The sequence below is a fragment of the Hemicordylus capensis genome, chromosome 3 (genome assembly GCF_027244095.1).
Source record: "Hemicordylus capensis ecotype Gifberg chromosome 3, rHemCap1.1.pri, whole genome shotgun sequence".
Lineage (NCBI taxonomy): Eukaryota > Metazoa > Chordata > Lepidosauria > Squamata > Cordylidae > Hemicordylus > Hemicordylus capensis.
In genome coordinates, this window is record NC_069659.1 from 337,839,520 (window position 1) to 337,865,577 (window position 26,058).

Consider the following 26,058-nt stretch of genomic DNA (forward strand, 5'->3'; position numbering starts at 1 on the left):
TAAGTTTCTAGGTACCTGCGATTTTTCAAGCCTTGTATTAATATTAAAGATTACACCACTTTGCAACAAATAAGTTAACATAGGATGTTCCCGCCTTATACCAATTTGGACCATTAGTCCATCTCACTCAGCATTGCCTACACAGGTTGGCAGCGGCTTTTCCAAGGCTGCAGGCAGGAGTCTCTCTCAGCCCTATCTGGAGATGCCAGGGAGGGAACTTGGAACCTTCTGCATGCAAACAGATGCTCTGCCTCTGAGCTACAGTCTCATCCCCAAAGGGATTACCTTACTGCTGCAATTTTCACATGTAGTCACCCATCTAATGCAAAACAGGTCAGACCCAGATTAGCAAAGGGGACAATTCATGCTTGCTACTGCAAGACTGTGTCACCTTAAGTAGTACAGCAGGGAAATGCTTGACTAACAAGCAGAAGGTTGCCAGTTTGAATCCCCGCTGGTACTATATTGGGCTGCAGCGATATAGGGAGATGCTGAAAGGCATCATCTCAGACTGCGCAGGAGGAGGCAATGGTAAGCCCCCTGTATTCTACCAAAGAAAACCACAGGGCTCTGAGGGCGCCAGCCAGGAGTCGAAATTGACTTGACGGCACACTTTACCTTTACTGCAAGACCAAATCTCCTCCCCCTGTTCTCCAAGTGGTTTATATTACAAAAGAAAATAGATGATTCCCTGTCTCAAAAGGGCTGACCTTCTACAACAAAAGTACAAATAAGCACTGGAAGGTATGCTATGCTGGGATGAATAGAGACCGTTTATCTCCCCTGCTAGATAGGGCAGCCACCACTTGAAAAAGTCCTTCTTTGCCCTTTTAGCAAGGGGAAATAATGCAGATTGTTTCACCAAGCAAGCAGAGTTGTTGGTGAAGGGTGAAGAGCTTGACAATCTCTGGATGTGTGTCTGTGTAATACATTTTACACGCACATGTGATACTGCTAACTTAAGTTGGTGTACATAAGCTTTAAAATGTGTGAATAATGTCTGGAAAACCCGGAGTGGGGGAGCAGAATTTCCAGAATTTGTCTGTGTAGGGTGGAGAATCAGTGTTCTTTCTAATTTTTTTCATATGTGTCTGGAATGAGTTTTGTTCTGGGCAGGAGTATCAAGGCAGTGTGTGCACACCTGCATTCAGAGCAGGGCCTTCCTGATTCAACCTGAGCGGGATCTAAAATTAACTGAGCAGACTTCAGAAAATGTGTGAGCGCAGGCATGGCGCATGCCTTCGAGGGAACACTGTTTGGGAGTGGGTCTTAGCCTGTACACCATTTCATTCTTCCCCACAACTACAGAACTTCTACAGAGGTGCGAATTTGGATTGGTGGGTTATATATGGATGGATGACGTGTATCTATAATATCACAGAATTCTGCTTTTTGTGGAACACGGTTTAGATTCTTTTTAAGAATTCTTTTTAAGAATTTTAGATTCTTTTCATGTGCCATATTGCCATAAGAACCAGCATTACAAAGGAGATGTAATGTGGAGGAGAGCTCGTCTCATGGTAGTGAGCTTGAATTTCCCCCTTTGCTAAGCTGGGTCCATCTTTGTCTGCATTTGGCTGGGTGACTACATGGTGCTCCAGTAAGTAAGTAAAGTAAAGTGTGCCGTTGAGTCGATGTTGACTCCTGGCATCCACAGAGCCCTGTGGTTTTCTTTGCTAGAATACAGGAGGGGTTTCCCATTGCCTCCTCCCGCGCAGTCTGAGATGATGCCTTCCAGCATCTTCCTATATTGCTCCTGCCCAATATAGTAGCAGTGAGGATTCGAACCGGCAACCTTCTGCTTGTTAGTCAAGCATTTCCCTGCTGCGCCACTTAAGGTGCTCCAGTAGTTTCTCTTTATCTGATATGGCCCCTATTTTCAAGTACCTTTCCTGAAAAACGCGTTCCTTGCTTTTTGCTTTTGTGGCGGAGAGGATGCATTGTTAGAATGTTAATAACGGTGGTCAAAAGCATTAGAAGGTAGAATTCAAGAGCTGGACGGGATCTTGCAGAACTTCTAGTCCAACCCCCCACACACACACACACACACTCAGTGCAGGAAACTACAACTATGGATATTTATATATCGCTCTTCAACCAAAGTTCTCAAAGCGGTTTACACATTAAAAAAATAATAATACATAAGAATCCCTGTGCCCAAAGGGCTGACATTCTAAAAAGAAACATAAGGCAGATACCAGCAGCAGCCACTGGAGGGATGCTGTGCTGGGGTTGGATAGGGCCAGTTGCTCTCCCCTTGCTAAATATAAGAGCACCACCACTTTAAATAGTATCTCTTTGCTCAGTTAGCAGGGAAAACAGCATCCCTGTCAGATGTCTTTTCAGCCTCTGAAAACACCAGTGAGGGAGAAAGCACCACTGCACAAGGCAGAATATTTCGCTATCAAACCGCCCATTGTTGTCCTTCAGTGCCCACCTCCAGGGATTTCTAGAAATTAAATCTCTGGTGGGGGTTGGTGACTGCATTTAGTCTCTTGTGCATATTCAGGCAAGAATATGCACCTGAACATTAAGATACTGCATCGTGCCCCACCTACACATTCATACCTGCAGCCAGGCTTGCCAACCTGTTGGTTTTGGACTATGACACCCATCATTCCTTGCCCAATGGCTGAAGGCTGGGAATGATGGAAGTTGTAGCCCAAAACCAAGACATTACCCAAGACTGCCTGTAGCTTCTGAGGGATAACTTGGATATCTTGGACTTTGGATCCAAAGCCCGGCTCGCCTCTAAAGCTCAGTGATGTCCTTGGGGAAGTCACTGTCTCCAACCCTCAGTGCCCTGTCTGTGAAATGGGAACAGGGGTAAGAACAATGAAGGTTTTGTAACTATTTGCAAATGAAGTGTATATGAATGACAAATACTAGATGTGCCATTCTGAATGATGAAAGAGCCTAATTTTGCATTCTGTCCTTTGTTTTACATAGCAACATAGGAAGCTGCCATATACTGAGTCAGACCATTGGTCTCTCTAGCTCAGTATTGTCTTCACAGACTGGCAGCGGCTTCTCCAAGGTTGCAGGCAGGAATCTCTCTCAGCCCTATCTTGGAGAAGCCAGGGAGGGAACTTGAAACCTTCTGCTCTTCCCAGAGCAGCTACATCCCCTGAGGGGAATATCTTGCAGTGCTTACACATCAAGTCTCCCATTCATATGCAACCAGGGCAGAACCTGCTTAGCCATGGGGACAAGTCATGCTTGCTACCACAAGATCAGCTCCCCTCCCCTTTTCCTTAACTGTGCTGTGGTTGCCTGTTCGGATGATGTCCAAGATAAATTTCATTTGCATAAAATCACAACAAACCAATAAGTTACAATGAATCCTTAATTATTTGGTTAAAATTCATATCATTGCAGCTAATCGGCTCTGGCTTATTTTATATGTCAACATAATTGCCCGACAGCCACTTAAAGCTCTTGCTATCACTGTTTCCTCCCTTCAACTTCATGTAATGAGACAGAAAAGTTGATAATAGGATAGCAAAGCAGTTCCCCCCTTTTAACATGTAAAAGTGGCTTATTAGTTGGAGACATTTTCCAAAAGGGTTGGGGATTAAATCGCTGCACTTTCTGAGTGTGGAAAACGCTTCACACGAATCCCCTTGATGTGATCTGCATAACAGCCCTTGAAGGCAGGGCTGAACAACTTCAGCCCTCCAGCGGTTGGCGTTCAGCTCCCATCATCCCCTCGTCAGCCGCAGTGGCCAGTGGTAAAGGATGATGGGAGTTGTAGTCCAACAACTGTTGGAGGGCTGATGTTGGGCAACCCTGCTTTAAGGCAAGGAAGTATGATTATCCACAGGCAGCAGCTGGAGAGCTGAAGCTAACACAGAGTGACTTGCCAAAGGCTACCGTAGCTAGTGATTAGTGGCAGAGCCAAGGAACCAGGAACGTCCCGATTCGTGGCTTAGTAGTCTTAGTCCCTATACTAGCTTTCCGATACAGATGGAAAACCTGGAGCCCTGTGCAGACATTGAGGCTGTTCTCACGAACAGCCAGGGCTTAGGTGCCCGTGAGAACCCCCAGGATCCGCGGAGACCCCTTCAATGCCAAATCCAGCACCGAAGCCCGGCTCTTCACCAAGGTTAAGAGCGCAAAGGCAACCTAACTGCCTGTTAAGAGCATCTGGAGCGGTTCGTCTGCAGTTGCCGCCAACACGTTTGGCGGCTACTTGGGCACGGGCCTCCTTCGTTGCTGCCCCTGGACTTTGGAATGCGCTCCCTGTTGAAACAAGAGCCTCCCCATCTCTGGCAACTTTTTAAAAGGCACTGAAGACTCATTTATTCACCCGGGCTTTTAATTAGATTTATAGTTTTAATACTTTTAATGTTGGTTTGTAACTGGTTTTAATTGTTTAATTGATTTTAATATTTAAATGATTTTAATTGTTTAATTGATTTAGTGTTTATTTTAATTGTTATTGTTATTTTGATGTAAACCGCCCTGAGCCATTTTTGGAAGGGTGGTATAAAATAAAATAAAAACCCTGCTCCGGGGATCATGTGTCAACGCGGGCTGCTTGCAGCTTGCGCTGACACAGAGACGAGAGCCTAGACTGCCCGTCCCCTGGGGAATCTACCAAACCCGTGCAATGCACTGTGGGATGCTCAGAGGCTGGGATCACGAGTCTCAACCCCAGAGCAATCCACCCTACTCTGCACTGCACGGAGCTGTGGGGATTGTGTGGGAGTGCTGAGCACACCCCCACCAAGGCCAGGATGGGAAGGGAAGTTTTGTGAAGCCTTCTGCCCACCTACCCACCCAGTAAATCATGCGAAAGGCCCTATTACGTTGTGCCTGTGTACTGGTATCTATACACATGTACATCTTTGGCGGTGAATGACTATACATGTCTTCTTTTTGAAAGTGAGCTTGAGTACAGGCCCCCTCACACACAGGGTACAGATAGGAATTGTACAGCTCTACATGAACTAAACATAATGTGTGGATAACTGTACATGCATAAAGATCTGTACGTGTAGACACTGTTTGTAGACTACAGGTGAAACTTGGAAAATTAGCATATTGTGCAAAAGTCCATTAATTTCAGTAATGCAAATTAAAAGGTGAAACTGATATATGAGACAGACGCATTACATGCAAAGCGAGATAAGTCAAGCCTTAATTTGTTATAATTGTGATGATCATGGCGTACAGCTCATGAAAACCCCAAATCCACAATCTCAGAAAATTAGAATATTACATGGAACCAAGAAGAGAACAATAGAACAATATCGGACCTCTGAAAAGTATAAGCATGCATATGTATTCAGTACTTGGTTTGGGCCCCTTTTGCAGCAATTACTGCCTCAGTGCAGCGTGGCATGGATGCTATCAGCCTGTGGCACTGATGAGGTATTATGGAAGACCAGGATGCTTCATTAGCGGCCTTCAGCAATTCTGCATTGTTTGGTCTCATGTCTCTCATCCTTCTCTTGGCAATGCCCCATAGATTCTCTATGGGGTCAGGTCAGGCGAGTTTGCTAGCCAATCAAGCACAGTACACTGTATACTTTTCAGAGGTCCGATATTGTTCTATTCTTCAATCCTTGTCTTCTTGGTTCCATGTAATATTCTAATTTTCTGAGATTGTGGATTTGGGGTTTTCATGAGCTGTACGCCATGATCATCACAATTATAACAAATTAAGGCTTGACTTATCTCACTTTGCATGTAATGCGTCTGTCTCATATATCAGTTTCACCTTTTAATTTGCATTACTGAAATTAATGGACTTTTGCACGATATTCTAATTTTCCGAGTTTCACCTGTATATGGGTCTTGACCATAGTGTGAATAGGGCTCGTGCCTCTAATTTCTGAGGCTGATTCTCCTATTGTGAATTGCAGACACGTATCCAGATTTTGCTTGGCAATATCTATGGCTATAGCAAAAATAATAATAATAGCACATCTGCGGTATGTTCTTATAAAGATGCTTTAAGAGCTTCCACACATTTCTGATTCACAGCAGGATACAGGTCAGGTATCCCTTGTCTGGACACCCGAAATCCTGCAAAATCTGGACACTACGGCCTTAAAAAAACAACAACCACGCCTCAGCTCACTATAAAAATGCAGTCAAGCCACCTTCCTCAGGGCCAGGGCCGTTCCTCCACTTCCCTCAGGCCCGGCCCGGGCAGGCTAGGCCGTCCCGCTGCCTACTCACCCACCCACCCACCCACCCACCTCCTTCGTCGTCAAGAGCACCTCCCACCTCCTCTACTCGGCCACCTCCTCGCTGCCACCGGCGCCTCCCACCTCCTCTGCTTGCCCACCTCCTCCTCTCCGCCACCATTTATTTTAAATTTTTTGGCCGGTGGAACTCTTGCACACTCTCGCAAGAGTTCCAACTCACTGTTTATGGCCGACTCCAAAATCCGGAAAATTCCAAAATCCGGAACTTATCCGGTCCCAAGCAGATAAGCGATACTCAGCCTGTAATGAAATTGGGTTTAAGATTCCCAGTGGCCACCACTACATTTGCTACCTCTATTGAATAGGAATATAGGAAGCTTTTGTATACTGAGTCAGAGCAGAGCTGGATCGACCATTGGCCCACGTACCTCAGTATTGTTGACAGTGACTGACAGCAGTTCTCCAAGTCTGCAGAAAGGAATCTCTCCCAGTCCTACCTGGAGATGCCAAGGATTGAACTTGGGACCTTCTGCAGATGCTCCATGGCCTCGGATATTATGAGTTGTTTGGGTTAGAACAGGAATCCAGAGTGGTGTAGTGGACATGGGGGGGGGGCTTGGACCTGGGTTCAAATCCCTGCTCACCTATGAAGCTCACCGAGAGACGGTCATCCTTCCTCTACTTAACCTACCTTCTCGGTTAACATGGTTTAGCCCCCATGTGCATTACCCTGAGCTGCCCTGAGGAAGGGCAGGATAAAGAGTGATAGCTAAATACATAAATAACAGCGAAATAAGACATTTCCAATGTTTTTCACACATGATGGTGAACACAGTTGTACAGGAGTGTCTCCATTCAAGGAAGACGTGCTGTGAGAATGCTGTGCATTGAAGCACTTTTGGAGGAGAATGACAGTTCATGCTGCGTCATCTTGAGATCAGCAGCATTTTGCTGGAGAGGTGACTGTACTGTCTCACTGAAAAAATAATTGGAGAAGTAACTATATTGTTGTTCTGCCACCAGGTCCCATTATCTCATCAGTACCTCTTGTGTCAGTTCCTTTGAATGACTTTGGGGGATAGGATCTGAATCAAGTAAATACAGTGTAGGTTAGACACAAAACACATTACGTGAAACATTGCTAGTGAAATGCAAGGGAAATATTGCCCTTCTAGAGAGCAGTGTTCCCTCTAACAGGGATTCCCTGATGTTGTTTACTAAAACGCCCAGAATCCCCATGCAAAAACCATTGCAGCTGGGGATTCTGGGAGTTGTAGTCAACTACATCTGGAAATCCCTGTTAGAGGGAACACTGAACAAGAGCTATTTGCAGCATACATTCTCTGTAGATCCCTTTGTTTTTAGTAGCCCAGGGCAAGGAAAGACAATGGTTGACCCTGCTGTCTTTCCTTAACTTGACCTGGCTCTCTGGCCTTGCAGTCTGGCCATGCTGGATGCACGTGAGGCTTCAAGAGCCAGGCAAGACTGAAATACAGGCCATCTTTGACTAAGACATGTGGAGACATAGGGAGAGGAGAGCTGGTCTTGTGGTAGGAGGCATGACTTGTCCCCTTAGCTAAGCAGGGTCCACCCTGGTTGCATATGAATGGGAGACTTCATGTGCGAGCACTGAAAGAGATTCCCCTTAGGGGATGGAACCGCTCTGGAAAGAGCAGAAGGTTTCAAGTTTCCTCCCTGGCTTCTCCAAGATAGGGCTAAGAGAGATTCCTGCCTGCAACCTTGGAGAAGCCACTACCAGTCTGTGTAGACAATACTGAGCTAGATGGACCAATGGTCTGACTCAGTATATGGCAGCTTCCTATGTTCCTATGAGTAAAGACTAAGAGCACTAAAGACATTTGTAAATTGCCACCTTGTTTCAGCTTTGCAACCAGATTTAGGATTCATTCAAAAACCTAGGATTCTACAAACGATGAAATGGAGTTACTTTGGCCTCCAAACCTACAGTTTGTTTTATCTTAGATGTTTTCTAGGTGAGAAGAACTAGGTGAGAAGAACACATATATACTACAGATGGAAATGGAGTCCATATGCTTTCAGAGAATATAGCAATTCTATATATATCTTAAAAAAATAAAAATAAACAGATGCTGCCTGCATTTAGACCAGGGTTGCACAACTTATCCCTCCATCTGTTGTGGAATTACAGATCCCCTTCTCCCAGATGATTCGCCACTGTGGCTGGGAATGAGGGGAGTTGTAGTCCAACAAGAGCTGGAGTGCTGAAGTTCCACCACCTTGGTTTAGATCAGGGCTGCTCAACTTCAGCCCTCCTGCAGATGCTGGCCTACAACTCCCATAATTCCTGGCTATTGGTTACTGTGGTTGGGGATTATGGGAGCTGTAGTTCAAAAACAGCTGGAGGCCTAGGTTGAGCAGGCCTAGTTTAGATTATCCATGGTTTGGAACTTCAAAAGCAATGCTCTCCTCCCCTCCCCTTACATATGAGGCTTAATTGATGTCTTCCTGGTTTAAACAGATTGTGGTTGCAAACAAGGATCAAGCCCTGATTTGCAATCCTGAGTTAGGGACATAGGAGGTTGCCATATTCTGAACCATTGGTCCATCTAGCTCTGTATTGTCTACACCAGGCCTGCTCAGCTTAGGCCCCCCAGCTGTTTTTGGACTACAACTCCCATAATCCTCAGCCACAGTGGCCAGTAGCCAGGAATTATGGGAGTTGTAGGCCAACAACTGCAGGAGGGCCGAGGTTGAGCAGCCTTGGTCTACACTGACTGGCAGGAGCTCTCCAAGGTTTCAGGCAGGAGTCTTTCCCAGCCTGACCTGGAGTTGCCAAGGATTGAACCTGGGACCTTCTGCATGCAAGCAGATGCTCCCCCACTGTGCCGGAGCAACCCCAAGGTTGCAAGCCAACTATGCATTGATTAAAACCAGGGAGTGATGCATGAAGCCGTGAGCAGGAGGGGGAGCACATGAGCACAAGGCTTATATCCAGAACTCCCACTCATTATTTGGAGCCTGTATTTTGGAGCAGTAAAACCCCTGCTAACTGAGCAAAGAGGTACCTTTCAAAGCGATGATTCTCTTATATTTAGCAAGGGGAGAGCAACCGGCCCTATTCACCCCTAGCACAACTTCTCTCCAGTGGTTGTTGCTGGTGTCTACTGTTATATTAAGACCCAAGTTCAAATCTCCATTCAGCCATGAAACTCACTGGGTGACTCTTGGGGCCTGTATTTTTAGCTTGTGAGCCCTTTGGAGACGGGGGACCATCTATCTATTTATTATTTATTTGTCTATGTAAACCACTTTGAGAACTTTGGTTTAAAAGTGGGATATAAATACAGTAGTAGCAGCAGGCAGCAGCAGCAGCAGCAGCAGCAGCAGCAGGAGGTCTGTAATACTTTATAGTGAGGTAATGTTGGGTATGTTGCCATTTTCACTGCTAGGTCTACTGTATGTATCCATGAATTTTCTGTATAACCACCTGTCTCTGAGATTTCTTCCCTTTGGTCATTCACACACTGTGCCCTCAACATACTGTCTGAATTCCCCCGGAATCCATTTTATTATTTAAAATCCAGAGGTTTCAAACTTGTTGCATAATGGTTGTAGCATCGTCCCTATTTCTTTTTCCAAATCTCCAAATCACTGCAAGGCATCTCCAGAATCATTCACAGCAGTCATCCTGAGCTGACAGAGAGCAACGCAATAAAATAAATGGAAAGGGAGTAGCCGTTTTCGTCCAGCACAGTCCCATTTTGCATTTGAAAAATAAAATAGTTTTCTGGTTGTAAACCGCCCAGGCACATAAGTTTTGCGCGGTATAAAAATATGTTAAGTAAATAAAATAAACAAACAAACAAAATGGCTGGCTTCAAGGAAACTGTTGTTCGTCCTACCAGCTAGATAGAGAAAGGGATACTCCAATGGCAGGTGTGTGTAGAAAGCGAAGGTACCTTTGGCACTTCCATGCGCACAGATGCACATGGTTTGTTTTTGTTAGCACCGTAATTATCCAATGGTCATGCTTTTAGTTGACATCGAGGGTGTGTGAAGAGCAAATGTAACCAAGCAGTGAAAATTAAAAGGGCATGCATTGAGAGGCTACTTTACCTGAGCCTAGTAACCATCGTCAGCTGTTCGTTTTTTCTCAAGACTACTCTATACCCAAACACTAGAGTTTTATAAAATGTTGTGTGAAGTGGATAAAGTAAGTAAAGAGGTTTTTCTTCCTCTCTCATAATTGTAGGGGTTATTGAATGAAATTGATTGGCAATAGATTTGGGACAGGCGAAAGCCCTGCTCAGATGCCGATCTCTGTACCATTCATACATGTTTTTGGTGTGAATGACTCTACGTCTCTAGGTGATTTACAGACCAATTAAAACAAACTAGTTAAAATACACAGAGGCGCTCTGATCCCCGGACCTTGGGGCCCCGACCTGGGTCCTCCAAGGATCAGAGGGGCCTCTAAAGGCCGGGGGGGCTCCTGCTGCTGCTGCGAGCCCCCCCACCACCACCATGAATCCTCCCCCCGATATTCCAGCTGCCCATGTGCGTGGCCAGGGAATGGGGGGTGAGGCGATGTCATGGGCTTGCGATGCTGTATTCAAACTGCACAGGCGCACTGGAGCGCCTTGCAAATCTAAAAGGCCGCTGAGCCGGAGGGTCGACCATTCCCACTCCACCCGCCACCGCAGGCAGGGAGTGGCCTGCTCACCTCACCCCGCAGCTGTGCATGTGGTCAGCTGGCATATCGGGTTGGAGGGCTTGTGGGGGAGGTCCTTATGGCTGGGGGGTCCGGGTGCCCAGTTTGCCTGGGTGCACCACTGAAAATACAGAAATAAAAGCCTAGTTCTACAAAGTCAATTAAACAGTGAACAAGCTGGTTAAAAGGGTGTGTCTTTGGGCACATTCCAGAGCTCAGGGGTTGCTACAAAGAAGGTCTGCATGGTGTAGTGGTTAGAGTATTGGACTAGGATTGGGGATATCCAAGAACTTACAGTGTCTGCACTGACTGGCAGCAGCTCTCCAAGGTTTCAGGCAGAAGTATTTCCCAGCCCTACCTGGGCGTTTTCCACACAGGTCTTTTTAATTCGCATCTCCTCCGGAATGGAGGGTGCACATTCACCTATTGGCCGGATTTACCCCCAAGTCCCTGCGTGCTATCGGGGAGCACTTCACGCACGATTCGGGTTTTTCAAATCACGGGCTTAAACAACCTGTGAAACACTCAAAGGCAAGGATAGGCAAATATGACTCCCCAGTTTGTTGTTGAAATACAACTCCCATCATCCCCAGGCAAAATAAATTGTGGCTTGGGATGATGGGAGTTGTAGTTCAACAACAGCTGGAGAGAGCTAAGTTTGCCCACCCCTGCTCTAATGCTTCATGGTTAAAATGAAACTTTGAGGCTTTCCTCACGCGCAGGCAAAAATGGGCTAAGAAAGCCATGCCCAGGTTTAGTCTGCGCATGAGAACCACCAGGAGCCATGCAGATCCCAGTGGCGCGCAGTGGTACACCCACTTCCAAAGGCCGCCTCCAAAATGAGGTTAAGAGAGCAAGCACTTATTTTCCTGCTCATCTGCCAGTCTCGGCTGCTTGTATCCGGCTAGGAGACTGCGGGGCTCCAAGCTGGCATTAGGGAAATCCCCACAATGCACTGCGCACTTGCATGATGCATTATGGGAGTTGAGGGGGCCGGGCAATGCTTTCCAGCCCCTGACCCTCCGCGCTGCCAGTTTATTTATTCATTCATTTATTTATCAAATGTGTATACCGCCCCAAACTTTCGTCTCTGGGCGGTTTACAATAACAGTTGCAACAAGCAATTGTCCGGGCAGGCAATCCACCCGCCCAGCAAAGACAGAGGGATCATCAGTGGGAAGTAAGTGCTAGCAGCCTTCCTCCCCACTCTCCCTTGAGCCCTTCTTCACTGATCGTGAGAAAGGGCTCATTGATTACTTGCTACCTAAATTGTTGGAAGTGGTTCATTGTTTGCAAAGATTGTTGCGAACTCCCTTTGGCTTTTTCTTCCACCTGAATCTGAACACCCACTGCCAGGCGTTTATGCAGATTCATATTTTCTCCCACTTACAGTGACTCATATTCACTGAGTCATAAGTTCCCTATGTTTTATTGGCACGAATCAGCGAAATCGCAGCTACATGCTTAATAATAATAATATGGGTAAATGCACCCAAGAGAAGCACTTTCTCTCTCTTGTTTTCTTAGCAGTCTTGTGTATGTAGGGAGCCATCTCTGTCCCCTTGCTGCTCTTTGGAGACTATAGAAGGGAATAATTTACCCAACAAAATACTAAGTTTAAAAATGAATAATGCCTCATGTTCAATTTGGATGCATATAATGTGCGTGTTTGTGCATGCTTATCCCCTGTCAGTAATTATGGAGATTATGTATGTATGCATGCATTGCACATGCAAATTACTAAGCAGCTCATTGCACTGGAGGGAGTATTACTGACTACAAACTCTACAGTGATGGGACATTGAGGGGGGAAATAATTTAACCTTTCTGTGCTTCAGAGTCCGCTAAACTGGGCTATTGCTGGCTCTCATGACAATATAGCACATAAATAGGCCAAATATTTTGTTCCTATCTCTGCCAATGTTTGATCACTCTTGCTGAAGGACAATCATCCTTCCATCTGGCAGAAAATAACCAAGTCAGCTTTTGAAGTGTTCATTGATTACAGAGATAACTATTGTGTCATTGTAATAAATGTCATGTCATCTTTAATGTAAGAGGTTATGGATTACCACTGATCCTGCAGAAGTCCAACTAAATGAGCCAGGTCTGATTGTTGGCAGATACGGGTAAGGTAAATGACTGGGAAGGAAATGATATCATAACAAAGATGGGTTGCCATATTGGTTTCACTGTTTTGGGAGGTAGATTTTTCCAGAATGTCTAGCTTCATTGCACTTGTGTTGCCTCCACTCCCAAACTTAATCTCTACAGAAATTCAGAAACAAGCTTCTCTCCTTTTCCCCGACATGATTGAGGAAATGCATGCTCTAATCTCATCACATAATATGTTCTCCCTGCTTTCCCTTGGCATTTACATCACTACATGTTATATGCAGAGGAGAAGGAAGGCTATGGCCGCATTTGCACGTAACACCAAACCGGAGTTGAATAGGGCAGAGGTTTAAATTTGTATACATCCAAATGTGTGAAGCCACAATTTTGCAGCAAAGGCAACCTGTAGTTTCCCTCGCCAGACTCCAGTTTGAACCTTAGGTATGTAGTGAGTTTTACTGCTCCAATCTGGGATTTGAAGGTGGCAGTGTTGTTTTCGAATGCAGACACCACCATAACTGCAGATTTTGTGCTGTTTCTGGAACCAAGATCATAGAGAGGACGGCCCAGACCTGCCCAGGAATATACCCGCTTTATGCCTGCCGCGCTTCTCAGTTACTGCCTCTCCAAGCACTTGCCCCATCCCGCTAGTCTCTGTGGTGCTCAAGCCATCGCCCAGCAACAGGGATGCTACCTTGTCCCATCCCAAGTGTCTTACCTGTCAAAGGGAAAAGTCCCCTTCCCACTCTTCTTCCCCACTCTGGCACTCAAAGGAGAAAGGGGATGGGATGGCACAACAGGCACTATGTGTTTTGTTCACCAAGAATAAAGTATGAAAAAGTATGTTCACGAGCACATGCAAGTGCAGTCACACCATAAACTATGGCAAGGCAGCGATACCCAGGGTCAGCATTAAAAGGCTGGCCCATCCAGGAATTCTCTAATGGCTGTGCTCTGTTTTTTGTACAATACAGTTGGGGAAGGGGGCCCCAGCCCCTTCCCCTTGGGTCTCTGGCATGCAGTCTCTGGTGGTACCTCATGAGAAGAACTGTCCAGCAGGAGCAGCATTGCCTCCAGTTAATAGAGAAATTTGTCTTGTGTGATGCTGCTGCTTCAGAGCTGTCCATTCATGAGAGTGAAAGGCCATGGAGACATGAATGTGGCCGTACGGCAGATGCCGCCCAACCTAGTTGCTTGACACAAGCGGGGATGAGTAACCTGGCACCTCTCCCTGTCCTGGTGACTGCCACAAAAAAGCAGTCCAAGTAGTCCCTCTACCAGTGCAGACGTCCATTGGCACATATCCATTTTTGGTTTTACTTGGTACAGCAACCCTGCTTTCCTAGGATCACTGATCATCAGGGCTCCCCTCTCCTGTGATTCTCTCTGGTGGCCAAACTGCATATTCCACAACATAGGTCAAAACCCGGGAAATTTGAGTGAGAGTAAATATCTGTCCCTGGTCCAGGCATTTCCCTGGTCTGCCCACCCGGACACATGGAGCAGCAATTACTCCTTGGGAGTATGAAAGGGTTGCCTGGAGAGGAAAGGGTCACAGAGTACAAGTTCTGTTATTTACCATAGAGAACAGGGGCCCCACACAAGTGGGGGGCCTTTGATTTGTGTGGCCTAACTTGTGAGAGCGCAGTCCAACAGAGGACCAAAGGCCTTGGAGCCTCTGGTCCTCCCCAGTGGACTGGCCTCTCATGAGAGGGCTAATCCCCAGCCGGAAAGCCGACATGGAAACAGGAGTGTGCTTGGGTGTCCCTGGATTGCTTTGCCAGGTTTAGGGTTGTGCACAGAACCGAGCAGTTCTGCCAGGGGGTGCATCTTTAAGGGTGGAGAAGGGTGCTGCACCTACCACTCCCTCCGCTTTTCCCCCGCCAGCACTCCGTTTTTACCAGAAGTACCTGACATGCCTGCATATGCATGTCACACCCACCACGCACATGCACCCACCGTGTGTGCCCGCAATGTACACACACCCGCGCCACACATGCGCAGGCGTGTCAGATACTTCCAGTAAAGGGGGCAATAGGGCGGCAGGGAGGTATGCTGCCACCTCGATGGACTTTTTAAAAATGGAGCACCGGCAGGAGGAATCTGGAGGGGTAAGTGCACCCTGCTCTGCCCTTTAAGATGCATCCCTCTCCTTCAAACCACCGCCGCCTGGTTCCGTGTACATCCATAGCTGGGGTCTTACCATCACAGGATCATCCTTGGTCACAGTGGACTAGATCCCAGGATCCTTTGCCTTCCCACATATACATATTCGCTCCTAGGAAGTCCTCATAATCCCTTCCCAGAGTAGCAGAAAAATCATCCCCCTCACCATCTCTCCCCGCCCCCATTGCCAGAAATTGTGCTTGTGCAAGACAGTTTTGCTGCAGGGCTCTTATGAGGGCAGTGGTGCAACTGCGGTCAGAAGAAGGCCTTTAATGCCATTTAAAGGGACTTACATGCCCTTTCCCTGCCAACAGGGGCAGTCCATTCCGAAAAGGTACAGTCACGCTTGGCATGCCCCCTTGAAGATCGTGGCCATCTGTTTCTGACCTGAGGGGCAAACTACACCTAGCAATAAAAGTGAATTTGTGACAGGCGTAAATTGACTTGTGAGTAGCAGCTGTACAGGGCCACAGTTTGGATCAGGGCTGCAGTCCAGAGTTAGGGATTGTTCAACCCTTCCCCTCCACGCTGTGTTCTTAAGGAAAATTGCACCCCTGAAGTGGCTGTTTGACCTGAAAGTGTCATTCACTATAATGGCACTTTTGGGATCAATTTGCTTATTTGGGGGAGTGCTTAGTTTGGCCCTAAGCCTCCCGTGTAATTTCTCTCTAAATGCACTGAAGAGTTTCTATGTTTCAGTATTTGTTAGGAAGGATTCAATCAAACAAGGTTGCACTAACATGGGATTTTTTCCCTTTTCTTTGCAACCTCTGTGAAATACCATCATTACGTTGTGGACTGCAGGCTCCACAACTGACTCACAACTCATTTGCCATCCTTTTGGCAAGCCTGGGTGGTAGTGGTGGTAGAAATATTTTATTGTTGTTACTGAAAGCATAATGCTTTCGTCAACTATGATGTGTAGGAACCCTTCATATGATCCAGTTTATAATAACCAATACCATAAAGCAAAGTCACTAGAACTGTTTTGTTTCGCAGATCACGAAGTTTGCTCAGAGTGTTGGTGGACCACTTAGACTCAGGGGTGTAGCAAGGTTGGAGTGGGCCCAGATACAAGATTTAAAAATGCCCCCCCTCACTGAAGCTCAGCTCCTGAAGTAAAGAAATCTTAAATGAGGCTGAAAAGTGGTAACAAAAAGCAGAATACGTGTGTGTGTGTGTGTGTGTGTGTGTGTGTGTGTGTGTGTGTGTGTGTGTGTGTTTTAAAAGGTTTTGTAAATTGTGGACGATGCAAGTCATTTAATGGTACTAGAGAAAGACATGCTGTTCTGGTAGCTCCAGGTCTTAACACTCACATCAGTTTCGGAGGATGAATACAACTGAAGGAAGCCCAGGCGGGTGCGTGGCTGGGGGAGTCAGCCATATGGCTTGCCTCTGGGGGCCCTCTAAGGCAGTGGGCCCCCAGACAACTGTCTCCCCTTGTCCTATTATAGATACTCCCCTGCTTAGATGACTTCTTCTTCTTCTTCTTCTTCTTCTTCTTCTTCTTCTTCTTCTTCTTCTTCTTCTTCTTCTTGGTTCTACAAATCAAAGTGCTTCACTCATGCAGGCAAACCTTGATATCCACGGAGGTTCTGTGGTGGGGACAGGGCAGATGCTGAAACCATGGATAGTGAGGCATTGACTTTCTGGAATGGGGGGGGGCGTAGATTCCTGGAAGCTGGAAAGGGGGCAAAAAGGGGCAAACACATGAACAAAACCACAAAAAAGTCCCCTACCATGCTCTGCGGGTACCCAGCTGTCCCGGATTCTCTGGACAGAGCTACCATGCTCTGTGGGTGTTCAGCTGTCCCCCCAGGCCCAAATTCCCCATTTCCCCCCACAAAAAAATTATAGGAAAATATGCTTGGGGGCGCGGAGAAATGAGTGGCACAATGGCTCCTTCTGACAAAATGGTGGCCAGAAATTACCTCCATGGTCACTTCCAGCCCTCTAAGAACTTCAGATTAGTAGGTTTTAACCCTTTCGTATCTGTGGATATTGAAATCGGGTGTCAATTAGACACCCATGAATATGCAAAACTGCAGATATAGAAATTTGCCTGCATATAATTCTTCTTCTTAAAAAACCAATCAGTTTCTGGGTGAATTACTAATATTTCAGACTGTTCTGCAACCTTTCTGTGGACCACCTGGATGAAGCTTGCAGACCATTAGGGCTTCACAAAGCACATTTTGAGAACCCCCGCCATAAAGTAGAGACATCCATAGTTCAATGAATCCATGGAGGACACACTCCTTAAGTTTGTCTAGAGTGTGAATTGTCCCAAAAATGGCAGACATTCTACCCAGTGATTCTTATGGAATGTCTGCTCTTTGCCTCCTGACATCATTGGACAAGGCCCTGATCTGTATTCCACCCATCTGTAAAATGTGGTCTGTGGGTGAAGACATACAGTTTGAACATACATTCTGGAACGCATTTTCTGAACAATGAATATAAGAACATAAGAACAGCCCTGCTGGATCAGGCCCAAGGCCCATCTAGTCCAGCATCTTGTTTCGCACAGTGGCCCACCAGATGCCACTGGAAGCCACAGACAGGAGTTGAGGGCGTGCCCTCTCTCCTGCCATTACTCCCCTGCAACTGGTACTCAGAGGCATCCTGCCTTTTGAGGCTGGAGGTGGCCCACAGCCCTCCGACTAGTAGCCATTGATAGACCTCTCCTCCATGAAGTCATCCAAACCCCTCTTAAAGCCATCCAGGTTGTTGGCTGCTACCACGTCCTGTGGCAGAGTGTTCGACAAGTGGATCACGCGCTGTGTGAAAAAGTACTTCCGTTTGTTGGTCCTAGACCTCCTGGCAATCAATTTCATGGAGTGACCCCTGGTTCTAGTGTTGTGTGAGAGGGAAAAGAATCTCTCTCTCTCTCTCTCTCTCTCTCTCTCTCTCTCTCTCTCTCTCTCTCTCTCTCTCTCTCTCTGAAACACATCCTGAATGTGTTTCAGACAGTAGCCCTATTCAGACATTATGTTTGACATGGGCACAGGTGTCTGTACAGACATATTTTTGTGTGAATTACTGTGTGTTACTTTAAAAAATGAGCCCAAGTATAGGCCCCCTGAAATGATAGGAAGGATTCTACTGTACAGGGGTTGAACATGGTGTACAAATAACTATGTGTGCTTACAGATCTGTGTGAACACTGAACACAGCTTGTACATGTGCTGAACATTATGTGTGAATAAGGCACACCCCAAGTATGGTGAAAGTAGTCTTCCCACACATTCTCTGCCATGAAAACAAATGCAGCAAATCTGGTCAAGGCCACTTTCACCACACCTTGAGACAGGAATGTTGCCTTTTTGATCATGGCCCTTCAACCACATAGTTTGTTTTGAAGAAAGGCCTACCTTTGCTTGACACTTCAGACTTTTGAGAGGAAGGGGAAGACCTTATTTTTCCAACAAGCCTTTAGATAGTAAGGATTTCAGTGAGGCTACAGTTGTTGAATAATTTTTTTAATCTTTTGATTTTAGAACAATGTCTATGCACGCACATTCTATAAAGTTACCCTTCCCATGGCCACATCCATTGTGGACTGCTTGAATTCATTCCATGTGGGGGCATTGAAGCATGTCTGGGAATTGCAGCAGACAGAAGCTACTTTCCTGCCATTTATTTGTTTGTTTGTTTGCATGTTTTTATACCACCCAAAACTTAGGTCTCTTTGAATTACAGTTCAAAGTGACTTACAATTAAACATAAAACCCATAATATTGAATATTGTCCGCTCATTTTTGTTCTTGGAAGGAAGCGAAAAGCCAACTAAAAGTTTTATAAACCAGTAGTAAATCAGTGGAAATATACAGCTCTTTGTAAAATACTCCTTCAGATTTTTAATATAAATGTGATGTCCATTGGATCATTCCACAGTATTTTGTCTCTGACGGTTCTATATTTAGACGACTTTTGTCCTTCATTTTGAAATCCAAGGATAAAGGTTGTCATCAGAACATTCCAGATGTCAGGGGCAGCCCTATCATGAGGCAAGGTGAGGCTGTCACCTCAGGCAGCAGGAGGGTGATGGGATGCCTCCCCTCACTACTGTCTGTGCAGCTCTTCGAGACCAATCTGACTCTTCCAAACCCTGCAAGAGGAACCTCTCCTCCTCACACTCCTTGCAAAGCTTTCAAGGGAGCATGAGGAGAAAAGAGGAGGCTGCTCACCTCCTCCCTGCCCTCCATGCACTTCCAAAGCTTGAGAGGGTGGATTCTGGAAGTGGAGGTGACCCTTACCAGGAGATTGTGGCATGGCAGCATTTTGTACACCACCTCAGGTACCACAATACCTTGGATTGCCCCACCAGGTGTTCATTGATTTTGTTCCAAACTTAACTCTGAACTGTTTGTTTTGTTTCAAAAGGTATACAAGGGAGAAGAGACGGTGTTCCAAATCTCAGGCCTTCAGACTAACACAGACTACCGATTCCGTGTGTGTGTTTGCCGCCGGTGCTTGGATACCTCACAAGAACTTAGCGGACCTTTCAGCCCATCTGTTGCCTTTCTGCTTCAGCGGAGTGAGCTCATGCTTACAGGGGAAATGGGAAGGATAGACGATCCCAAGACGAAAAGTATGATGCCTTCTGACGAACAGTTTGCAGCCCTCATTGTCCTCGGCTTTGCAACTGTCTCCATATTGTTTGCCTTCATACTGCAGCATTTGTTTATGAAGTAAAAATGTCCGACACAAGGGTCTGAGGTATCGTTTTATCTAATGCTACGCATTATAATCTACATGTTTTAATTCAGATATTCCTCTTTATTTTCATTTTCAATTTTATTTTTCCAGTACATTTTATACATTTTTCCTAGGGTTAGGTAGGGGCAGGGGACAATCCTAGACCATCCTATCTAGGAAATAAACATTGGTGTTTGGATGCACCTTTTTGAAATTCAAGACTAGGAAACATCAACCTTCAGAAATATTCAAGCCAGAAACCAAAAGCAAGTATCCTCCTTTGGTGTGTGTAGTTTCTTTTTTCTTTTTTCTATTGCAATCTGTATTTGATAATTTTCCAGGATTCAGAATTGTAACCAATTTGCCTTCATATCTTGTTTTTTGCTGAAATCATTGCAGTCTTTAAGTTGCAGTTTATTACACTAGAGTAACCATTTGCTCTCCGCTCTCCTGCATCTGCGAGCCTTAAGTACCAGTTTGTAATAGTGTTGCAGCTAGAGTGCATTGTTCGGGAATACACAGTGTTAGACGAACAATAATTATCAATGTTGCATATTATAGTTACTACATTTTCCCCTTCCCCCTGCATTATTTTTTTCTCCATGGTAAAAATAAAATAAATTAAAATCTCAGTTATGTTTATCAACTATATATTTAGCACATTTCAATCCAAATAATTTATCCCGCAACCTGAAATCCTTTTTCCATAATCTCTTTTTATTCCAGCTGTTTGCGCACTATGAACTGCCTGTATAACGGATCCGATAACCAAATAGCTTTATAAATGACAAAGCATTACAGGTTTTTTACCATTTCTTTATTTTATAGCTGTAATTTTAAGAGGGCATTGTGCAATAGTTACTCCCATGTCCAGCTGTTTATTTTTAAAGCTGCTTTTAACTCATTTGCCTTTGTATATAACTTACTCTTAATCCAATCACTAGGTATGATATATTCATCTTGATGTTTGTGTTTAGAACTGGTGAAAGCTTGCCGCTTTTGCTGTTTATATTAAGTATTACCTTTGAGATAAGTAACCTTTCGCAGTCAATCAGCCACTAAGAGGAAGCAGAACCCATCTGCTGAAAAAATGGAGATTAGTCATTTGAGGCATCTTGCAGCTAGACATTACGGAGCACCAGTGGAGTGGCGTTCACGTTTTTGGTGCACCACTGCAGCCACCCTGCTCTCCTGTCACCTCACCCCACTCACCTGCAAGTGCCACCTCTCCGCTCCCTCCCCCAGGCCCCACTTCCCCGCCACCTCGGCAGCGGCTCCACTAAGCATACAGTAGCCGCAAGATGCAGCTAGCTTGCTAAGGTTTACCGGATGTGTACCTGCATAATGACATAACAGCCCATCGCAGGCCATCCCCAAAGCATGAAGTGAGAAGCAGGGCCTGTGGGGGAGAGGCGGTGGAGGAGAAGCAACCAGTGAGTGGGACTCAGTGGCCTCTTTTCTCAAGTGGGCCTGTTTTCTTGGAACATGTCAGCCCAATTGTAGTCATGCCACTGCAGAGCACATGTGGCTGCTGCTGGTATCTCAGCCTTGCATCTCCTCCTCCTCCTCCTCCTTGTATCTCTCCTGTAACATCGAGCATTTCAAAATACATAATGTGGCACTTGCCATTTTTTTGTGTGCATTGCCATTTTTTTCCAGCCCCAGTCAGCTTCAATGTCTGCCGCTTGCAAGAGCAGCAAAATTTATATTTTTGTAGTAGTGGACATTACCAGGGGTGTGGGAAGAAGAGAAGGAAACACAGGGCTGTTGATTTCAATGACAGTCATGTACACTCTGTAATATCTACCTCCAGCCTTAAATTGGTATTCTGACCACCACATATGTGATCCATTGCAAAAGCCAGTCCCCTTTTCCCTTCAGAGTTTTGTGTCTGTCCTTACATCAGTGGCCCCAAACTTGCATATTAATCCAATCCATTGAAACCTTTGATATTCTTTTTTTTTTTTTAACTTTGAGTCATTGGATTATTTATATGATGTCAACGACGTTTAAGTGCCTCAGGGATATCAATGAGCAGGAGGTGCATTTCCAAAAGGGTGCAACAGACACAGGGTGCACTCCACTGGGTGCTTCTCCTGCACATGCTCTGTTGGAATGAACTGGAACTCCATCTTTGCACAATCCCCGTTCATTTCTGCACAGCACAGGATAAAAGCTGTTGTGCTGCTCTTGTTTCTTCTAGCAGCGCATGCGCTGGAGAAATCCCAGGGATTTGCACCCCTTACTTTGTATATCCCCTGCTTTTCTTTATAAAAAACAGTTTTGTATATTTTTGCTATTTTGGTTTTTGCTTCCGTCATGGCTCTTCTTGTCCTCTGTGTTTGCTATGATGCAGCGTCCTGTACTAGCCTATATTCCCATAACCAAAGCAATGGGGAAACCAACATTATTTTTGTTTTAGGTTTATTTATACTATATACTGCATACAGTACTTTAAATGCCAATTACAGTGCAATCTTATTATTTATTGTAAAAAATTTAAAAAAATAATAAAAAATGTACTTATGTACTAAATTTTTCCCTCCCTTGTAGCATGTTGTATCTCTGTTTTTGTTTTATACGAGCATAAAATGTTTTCACCCCTCCCTACAGCAGCATTCCTAGTAGTATTAATCTTCTTACCGTTTCTTGTTGTGTGTAAAAACTGGGAGTGTCTTAGTGCATTAAATGCCAAAAAGAAGGAACCCCGCCTGACAGTGGGTACAATAATCCAAGCCTCCAAGCTGTGTGATGGCCGTTCAGTCTGTGGGATTTGCCTGGCAAGAGAGCTTGTCAGCTTCTGCTCTCAGTCAGTGACTGAAAAGTTTACATATAGCCAAAAAAAATCATGACCATCTCTTGGAAGAAAGTGCTAAAATGGATGAATTATTCTGTGTGCCTCTGTAGATGTAGCAAAATAGTGCAAAGGTTCTGTATTTTATTACTGACTATTGTTAGTTTATACATTTGCCTTGACAACTAGTGGCATTGAGCTAATTCACTGCTTCGTTTATCTTTCCCTCCTTTGGCCAAAGTTGTGGCTTGTCAAATGTTTCTAGTACCTTAAAAAAATTTTTTAATGTGTGTGTTCTACAGAACTTGGGTAGCCTTTTACATTTGGATTTTGAGAGCATAACAGGTCCAAAATGATTATTTGGTGAAACTGTGTTTTGTTTTGTTTTTAAATAGAAAGATAAATTGTCTTTTAAAAGAAAGAAAAGGAAAAAACACTGCTCCATCCAGAGAAAGTTAGTTGAGCTTCATTGAAATCTGTGGCTAACACGTTGTGTAGCATAACATGGGTATTTCTGAGCCGCCCGCTCTGCTGTGGACTCCCAAGGAACCACCTTGTTTTGCACAAGAGCACGTATACTTAAAGATGCATGCCCACAGTCTGGGAGTGCTACATGGTTTCTAATGTAAGAAGGGTTCCCCACTGAGTGCAGGCGTGCTGCTTTAAGTATTTGTGGTCTTACACAAAAGTGCAAGTGGCTGATGATTCCTTAGGAGCCTGCAGCAGCACAGGTGGTTCAGAAACACCCATGTTACACTGCACAAGATGTAGGCCAGTGAGAAAAGTAAGCATGACTCCCTTAACCCCATCAGTTGCAATGGCTTTAAGCATGAATAGCTTCCTCTGGATCAAAAGCAGCAAATTTGGGAAGTCGGTCATTGGGAATGCCACAAATTTGAAAAGACCTCCTTGCCTCCGAACTTTTGGCCTACTGTAGTAGCTTCTCTGTGACAATAAAAATAGAAATATCTCCTGAATGCTTCTTAATTCAGTGGGAGATTAACTAGTGCAAACTTTCTAAAGCGCTCTCTAAATCCAAATTTATATATTTTGCATCTTTTAAAAATATGGAGCAGTTTTACATAGGGGTGGATAAATGTGATGTTGAGAGAGATCTGTAACACTTTATTTTAATATATTTTCTTGATACTAATTTGTTAGCCATTTTTATTTTCGCTTCAGAGTCCAATGCCTGTCTCTAAACTGCCATTCAGGCAAAGATACAGTTATCTCAGTAAGACATCAGTGCTTACCCTGAATATGCTGCCACTCAAGTCATGAGGATTCAATAGAATTCACTTCCAGTCCAGCCATAAAATAAAGTGTTACACGTTCAAACCATTCCTGTTTCTACTTCTGTAACCAGCAGACACAATAGTTTCATTGATTATTTTGTATTTTCATGTATGTCTTTTCTGACCCTACTAATGTCAGCTCAGCAGTGTACAACCAACTATACCCTCCTCCCCTGCTCCCTAAAAACTCCTGTAGGCTCTAAAGAAAATGTAAAAATAGAAAGTGGGAAGAGTATTTTAAGAAACTATTTAAAAGGAGAAGAAACCTTTTTTATATTATATCTGCCTTTGTCCTTTATGAACTTGAAATGTTGTAGTTTTCTAATCCTGTTTTGTCAGCAACATTCAATCAATATTCACAGTATTCATGGAAAAGTGCCCTAAACTGAGTATTTCTGAACATTATCCTTGCACAATTGGGGGGGGGTGTTTTTTCTTTACCTCACTTATAGGACATACATTCCAAGCTTTCAACTTTGAGAGAAGTAATCATACGTTTTCTTGCATTGTAAATTTTAACTATTTCATATGCATTGTATTAAAACTGCCATATCAATTTTAATGTATAGATTTTTGCAAATATTACGCTATGTATGTATGACTTAACTGTATCTGTAGTGTATATGTAATATATTTATGCCCAATAAATGTTTAATTCTTTCTTGATAGCAGAGATTTTTTTCTCTATTGCATGATCTCTGCCCATGAAAATTCATTTATACTTTGGGCAGTACGTATCTAGTATGTCTATCAGCCCAATCAGAGCCGCTGTTAGTCACGTCTATGCCCAGTGCAGCATAGAAGCATAGTTCATCCCAGCTATCATATTTCTACACAGAAACTGAGACTAGTTAAATATGGTTGTGGTTCTCTAAGAATACTATTTCTGAAATCTCACTATTTGGATAGACTATACTTATTTATGTTTTATTTATTTTTACATTTTATATCCCGCTCTTCCTCCAAGGAGCCCAGAGCGGTGTACTACATACTTAGGTTTCTCCTCACAACAACCCTGTGAAGTAGGTTAGGCTGAGAAAGAAGTGACTGGCCCAGCATCACCCAGCTAGTATCATGGCTGAATGGGGATTTGAACTCAGGTCTCCCCGGTCCTAGTCCAGCAATCTAACCACTACACCACGCTGGCTTACTTGCTCAGAGGTTTTGATAGTAGGGGGGAAAAACACCAAACATCTAGTTGATATTTGGAGAGTTCAAACCATATAGCTAGCACTACATATGAAGAAGGGGGAATGCCAAGGGTTCACCTTGCCAGATGTCCTGATGCCCTCCCACTTAATCCTTTGATTGTATGTGCGGGGCTGTTCATCCAAATGGCCCCTAAACATCTACTCCAAGTATTTGTTGGGGGAGCATGTGGGGCATGGATTGTGTGTACCCCCACAAACAATCGAGGGATGTGCCAGGAGGGAAGCAGGAAGTCCATAGAAGTTGTCCTGATGGGCACACACCCAATCTGCCCCATTCTTCTTCCTGTGTGCTGCCAGCTATATTGTTAGAACCACCCCACTGTCTCATAACACATCTTTGATTCTCCTGTCCCCACCAGAAGTATTCACTGGCTGAATGTGCTTTAATAGGTTGAATGACAGGGCAAGGCCAATGAGATGCCACAGTGGTACCAATCCACTTGGCCTACTTCCCTCACAGACCATCTCAGCAAACCAATAGTTACCTTTCCAATTACCACCTTGAAAACATTCAGGATAGTGTGTTTTTACAGACTAAGCACATGTTTTTCTCTTAATATTATGTAATCTTTGCAGATGTTGTCTCCCCTGCCAGTGTCTTGCCCGTCCCCTCATCCTTACTATACTTCCGAACTCCATGGTCACAACCATAGTAGGAACACCACATATCTTATATTGGATGTGGTACTAAAGCTCTCAAACTGGAATAGGAGGAGCTGAATCTCTCAGGTATCCATCCTTATGTAGACATGCCCTTCTCCATAAGAAAGGGGAAGCGTTCTGCTATGGCCTTTGGCTGATACAGCAGTTGCATAAATCTAATTTGTAATCATTATATCTGCTGGGGATGATTGAAGGTTGGAGGGTTTTGGAGGGCACTTGTACAAATTAGAAGGAAGCATAACTCAATGGTCAAGAACATGCT

The 26,058-nt window shown here is 44.7% G+C and overlaps 1 protein-coding gene across 2 annotated transcripts in view; it reads left to right on the forward strand.

The window, feature by feature from the left end:
* The window catches only part of FNDC3B (fibronectin type III domain containing 3B), a 447,770-nt gene extending 423,182 nt beyond the window's left edge, over nt 1-24,588 (forward strand). For both annotated transcript variants that reach the window (XM_053308093.1, XM_053308094.1), the window contains one exon: nt 19,519-24,588. In XM_053308093.1, the coding sequence (XP_053164068.1) occupies nt 19,519-19,830 (312 nt within the window). In that variant the 3' untranslated portion in view covers nt 19,831-24,588. The remainder of the gene's footprint in view (nt 1-19,518) is intronic.
* The last annotated feature ends 1,470 nt before the right edge of the window (nt 24,589-26,058 follow it).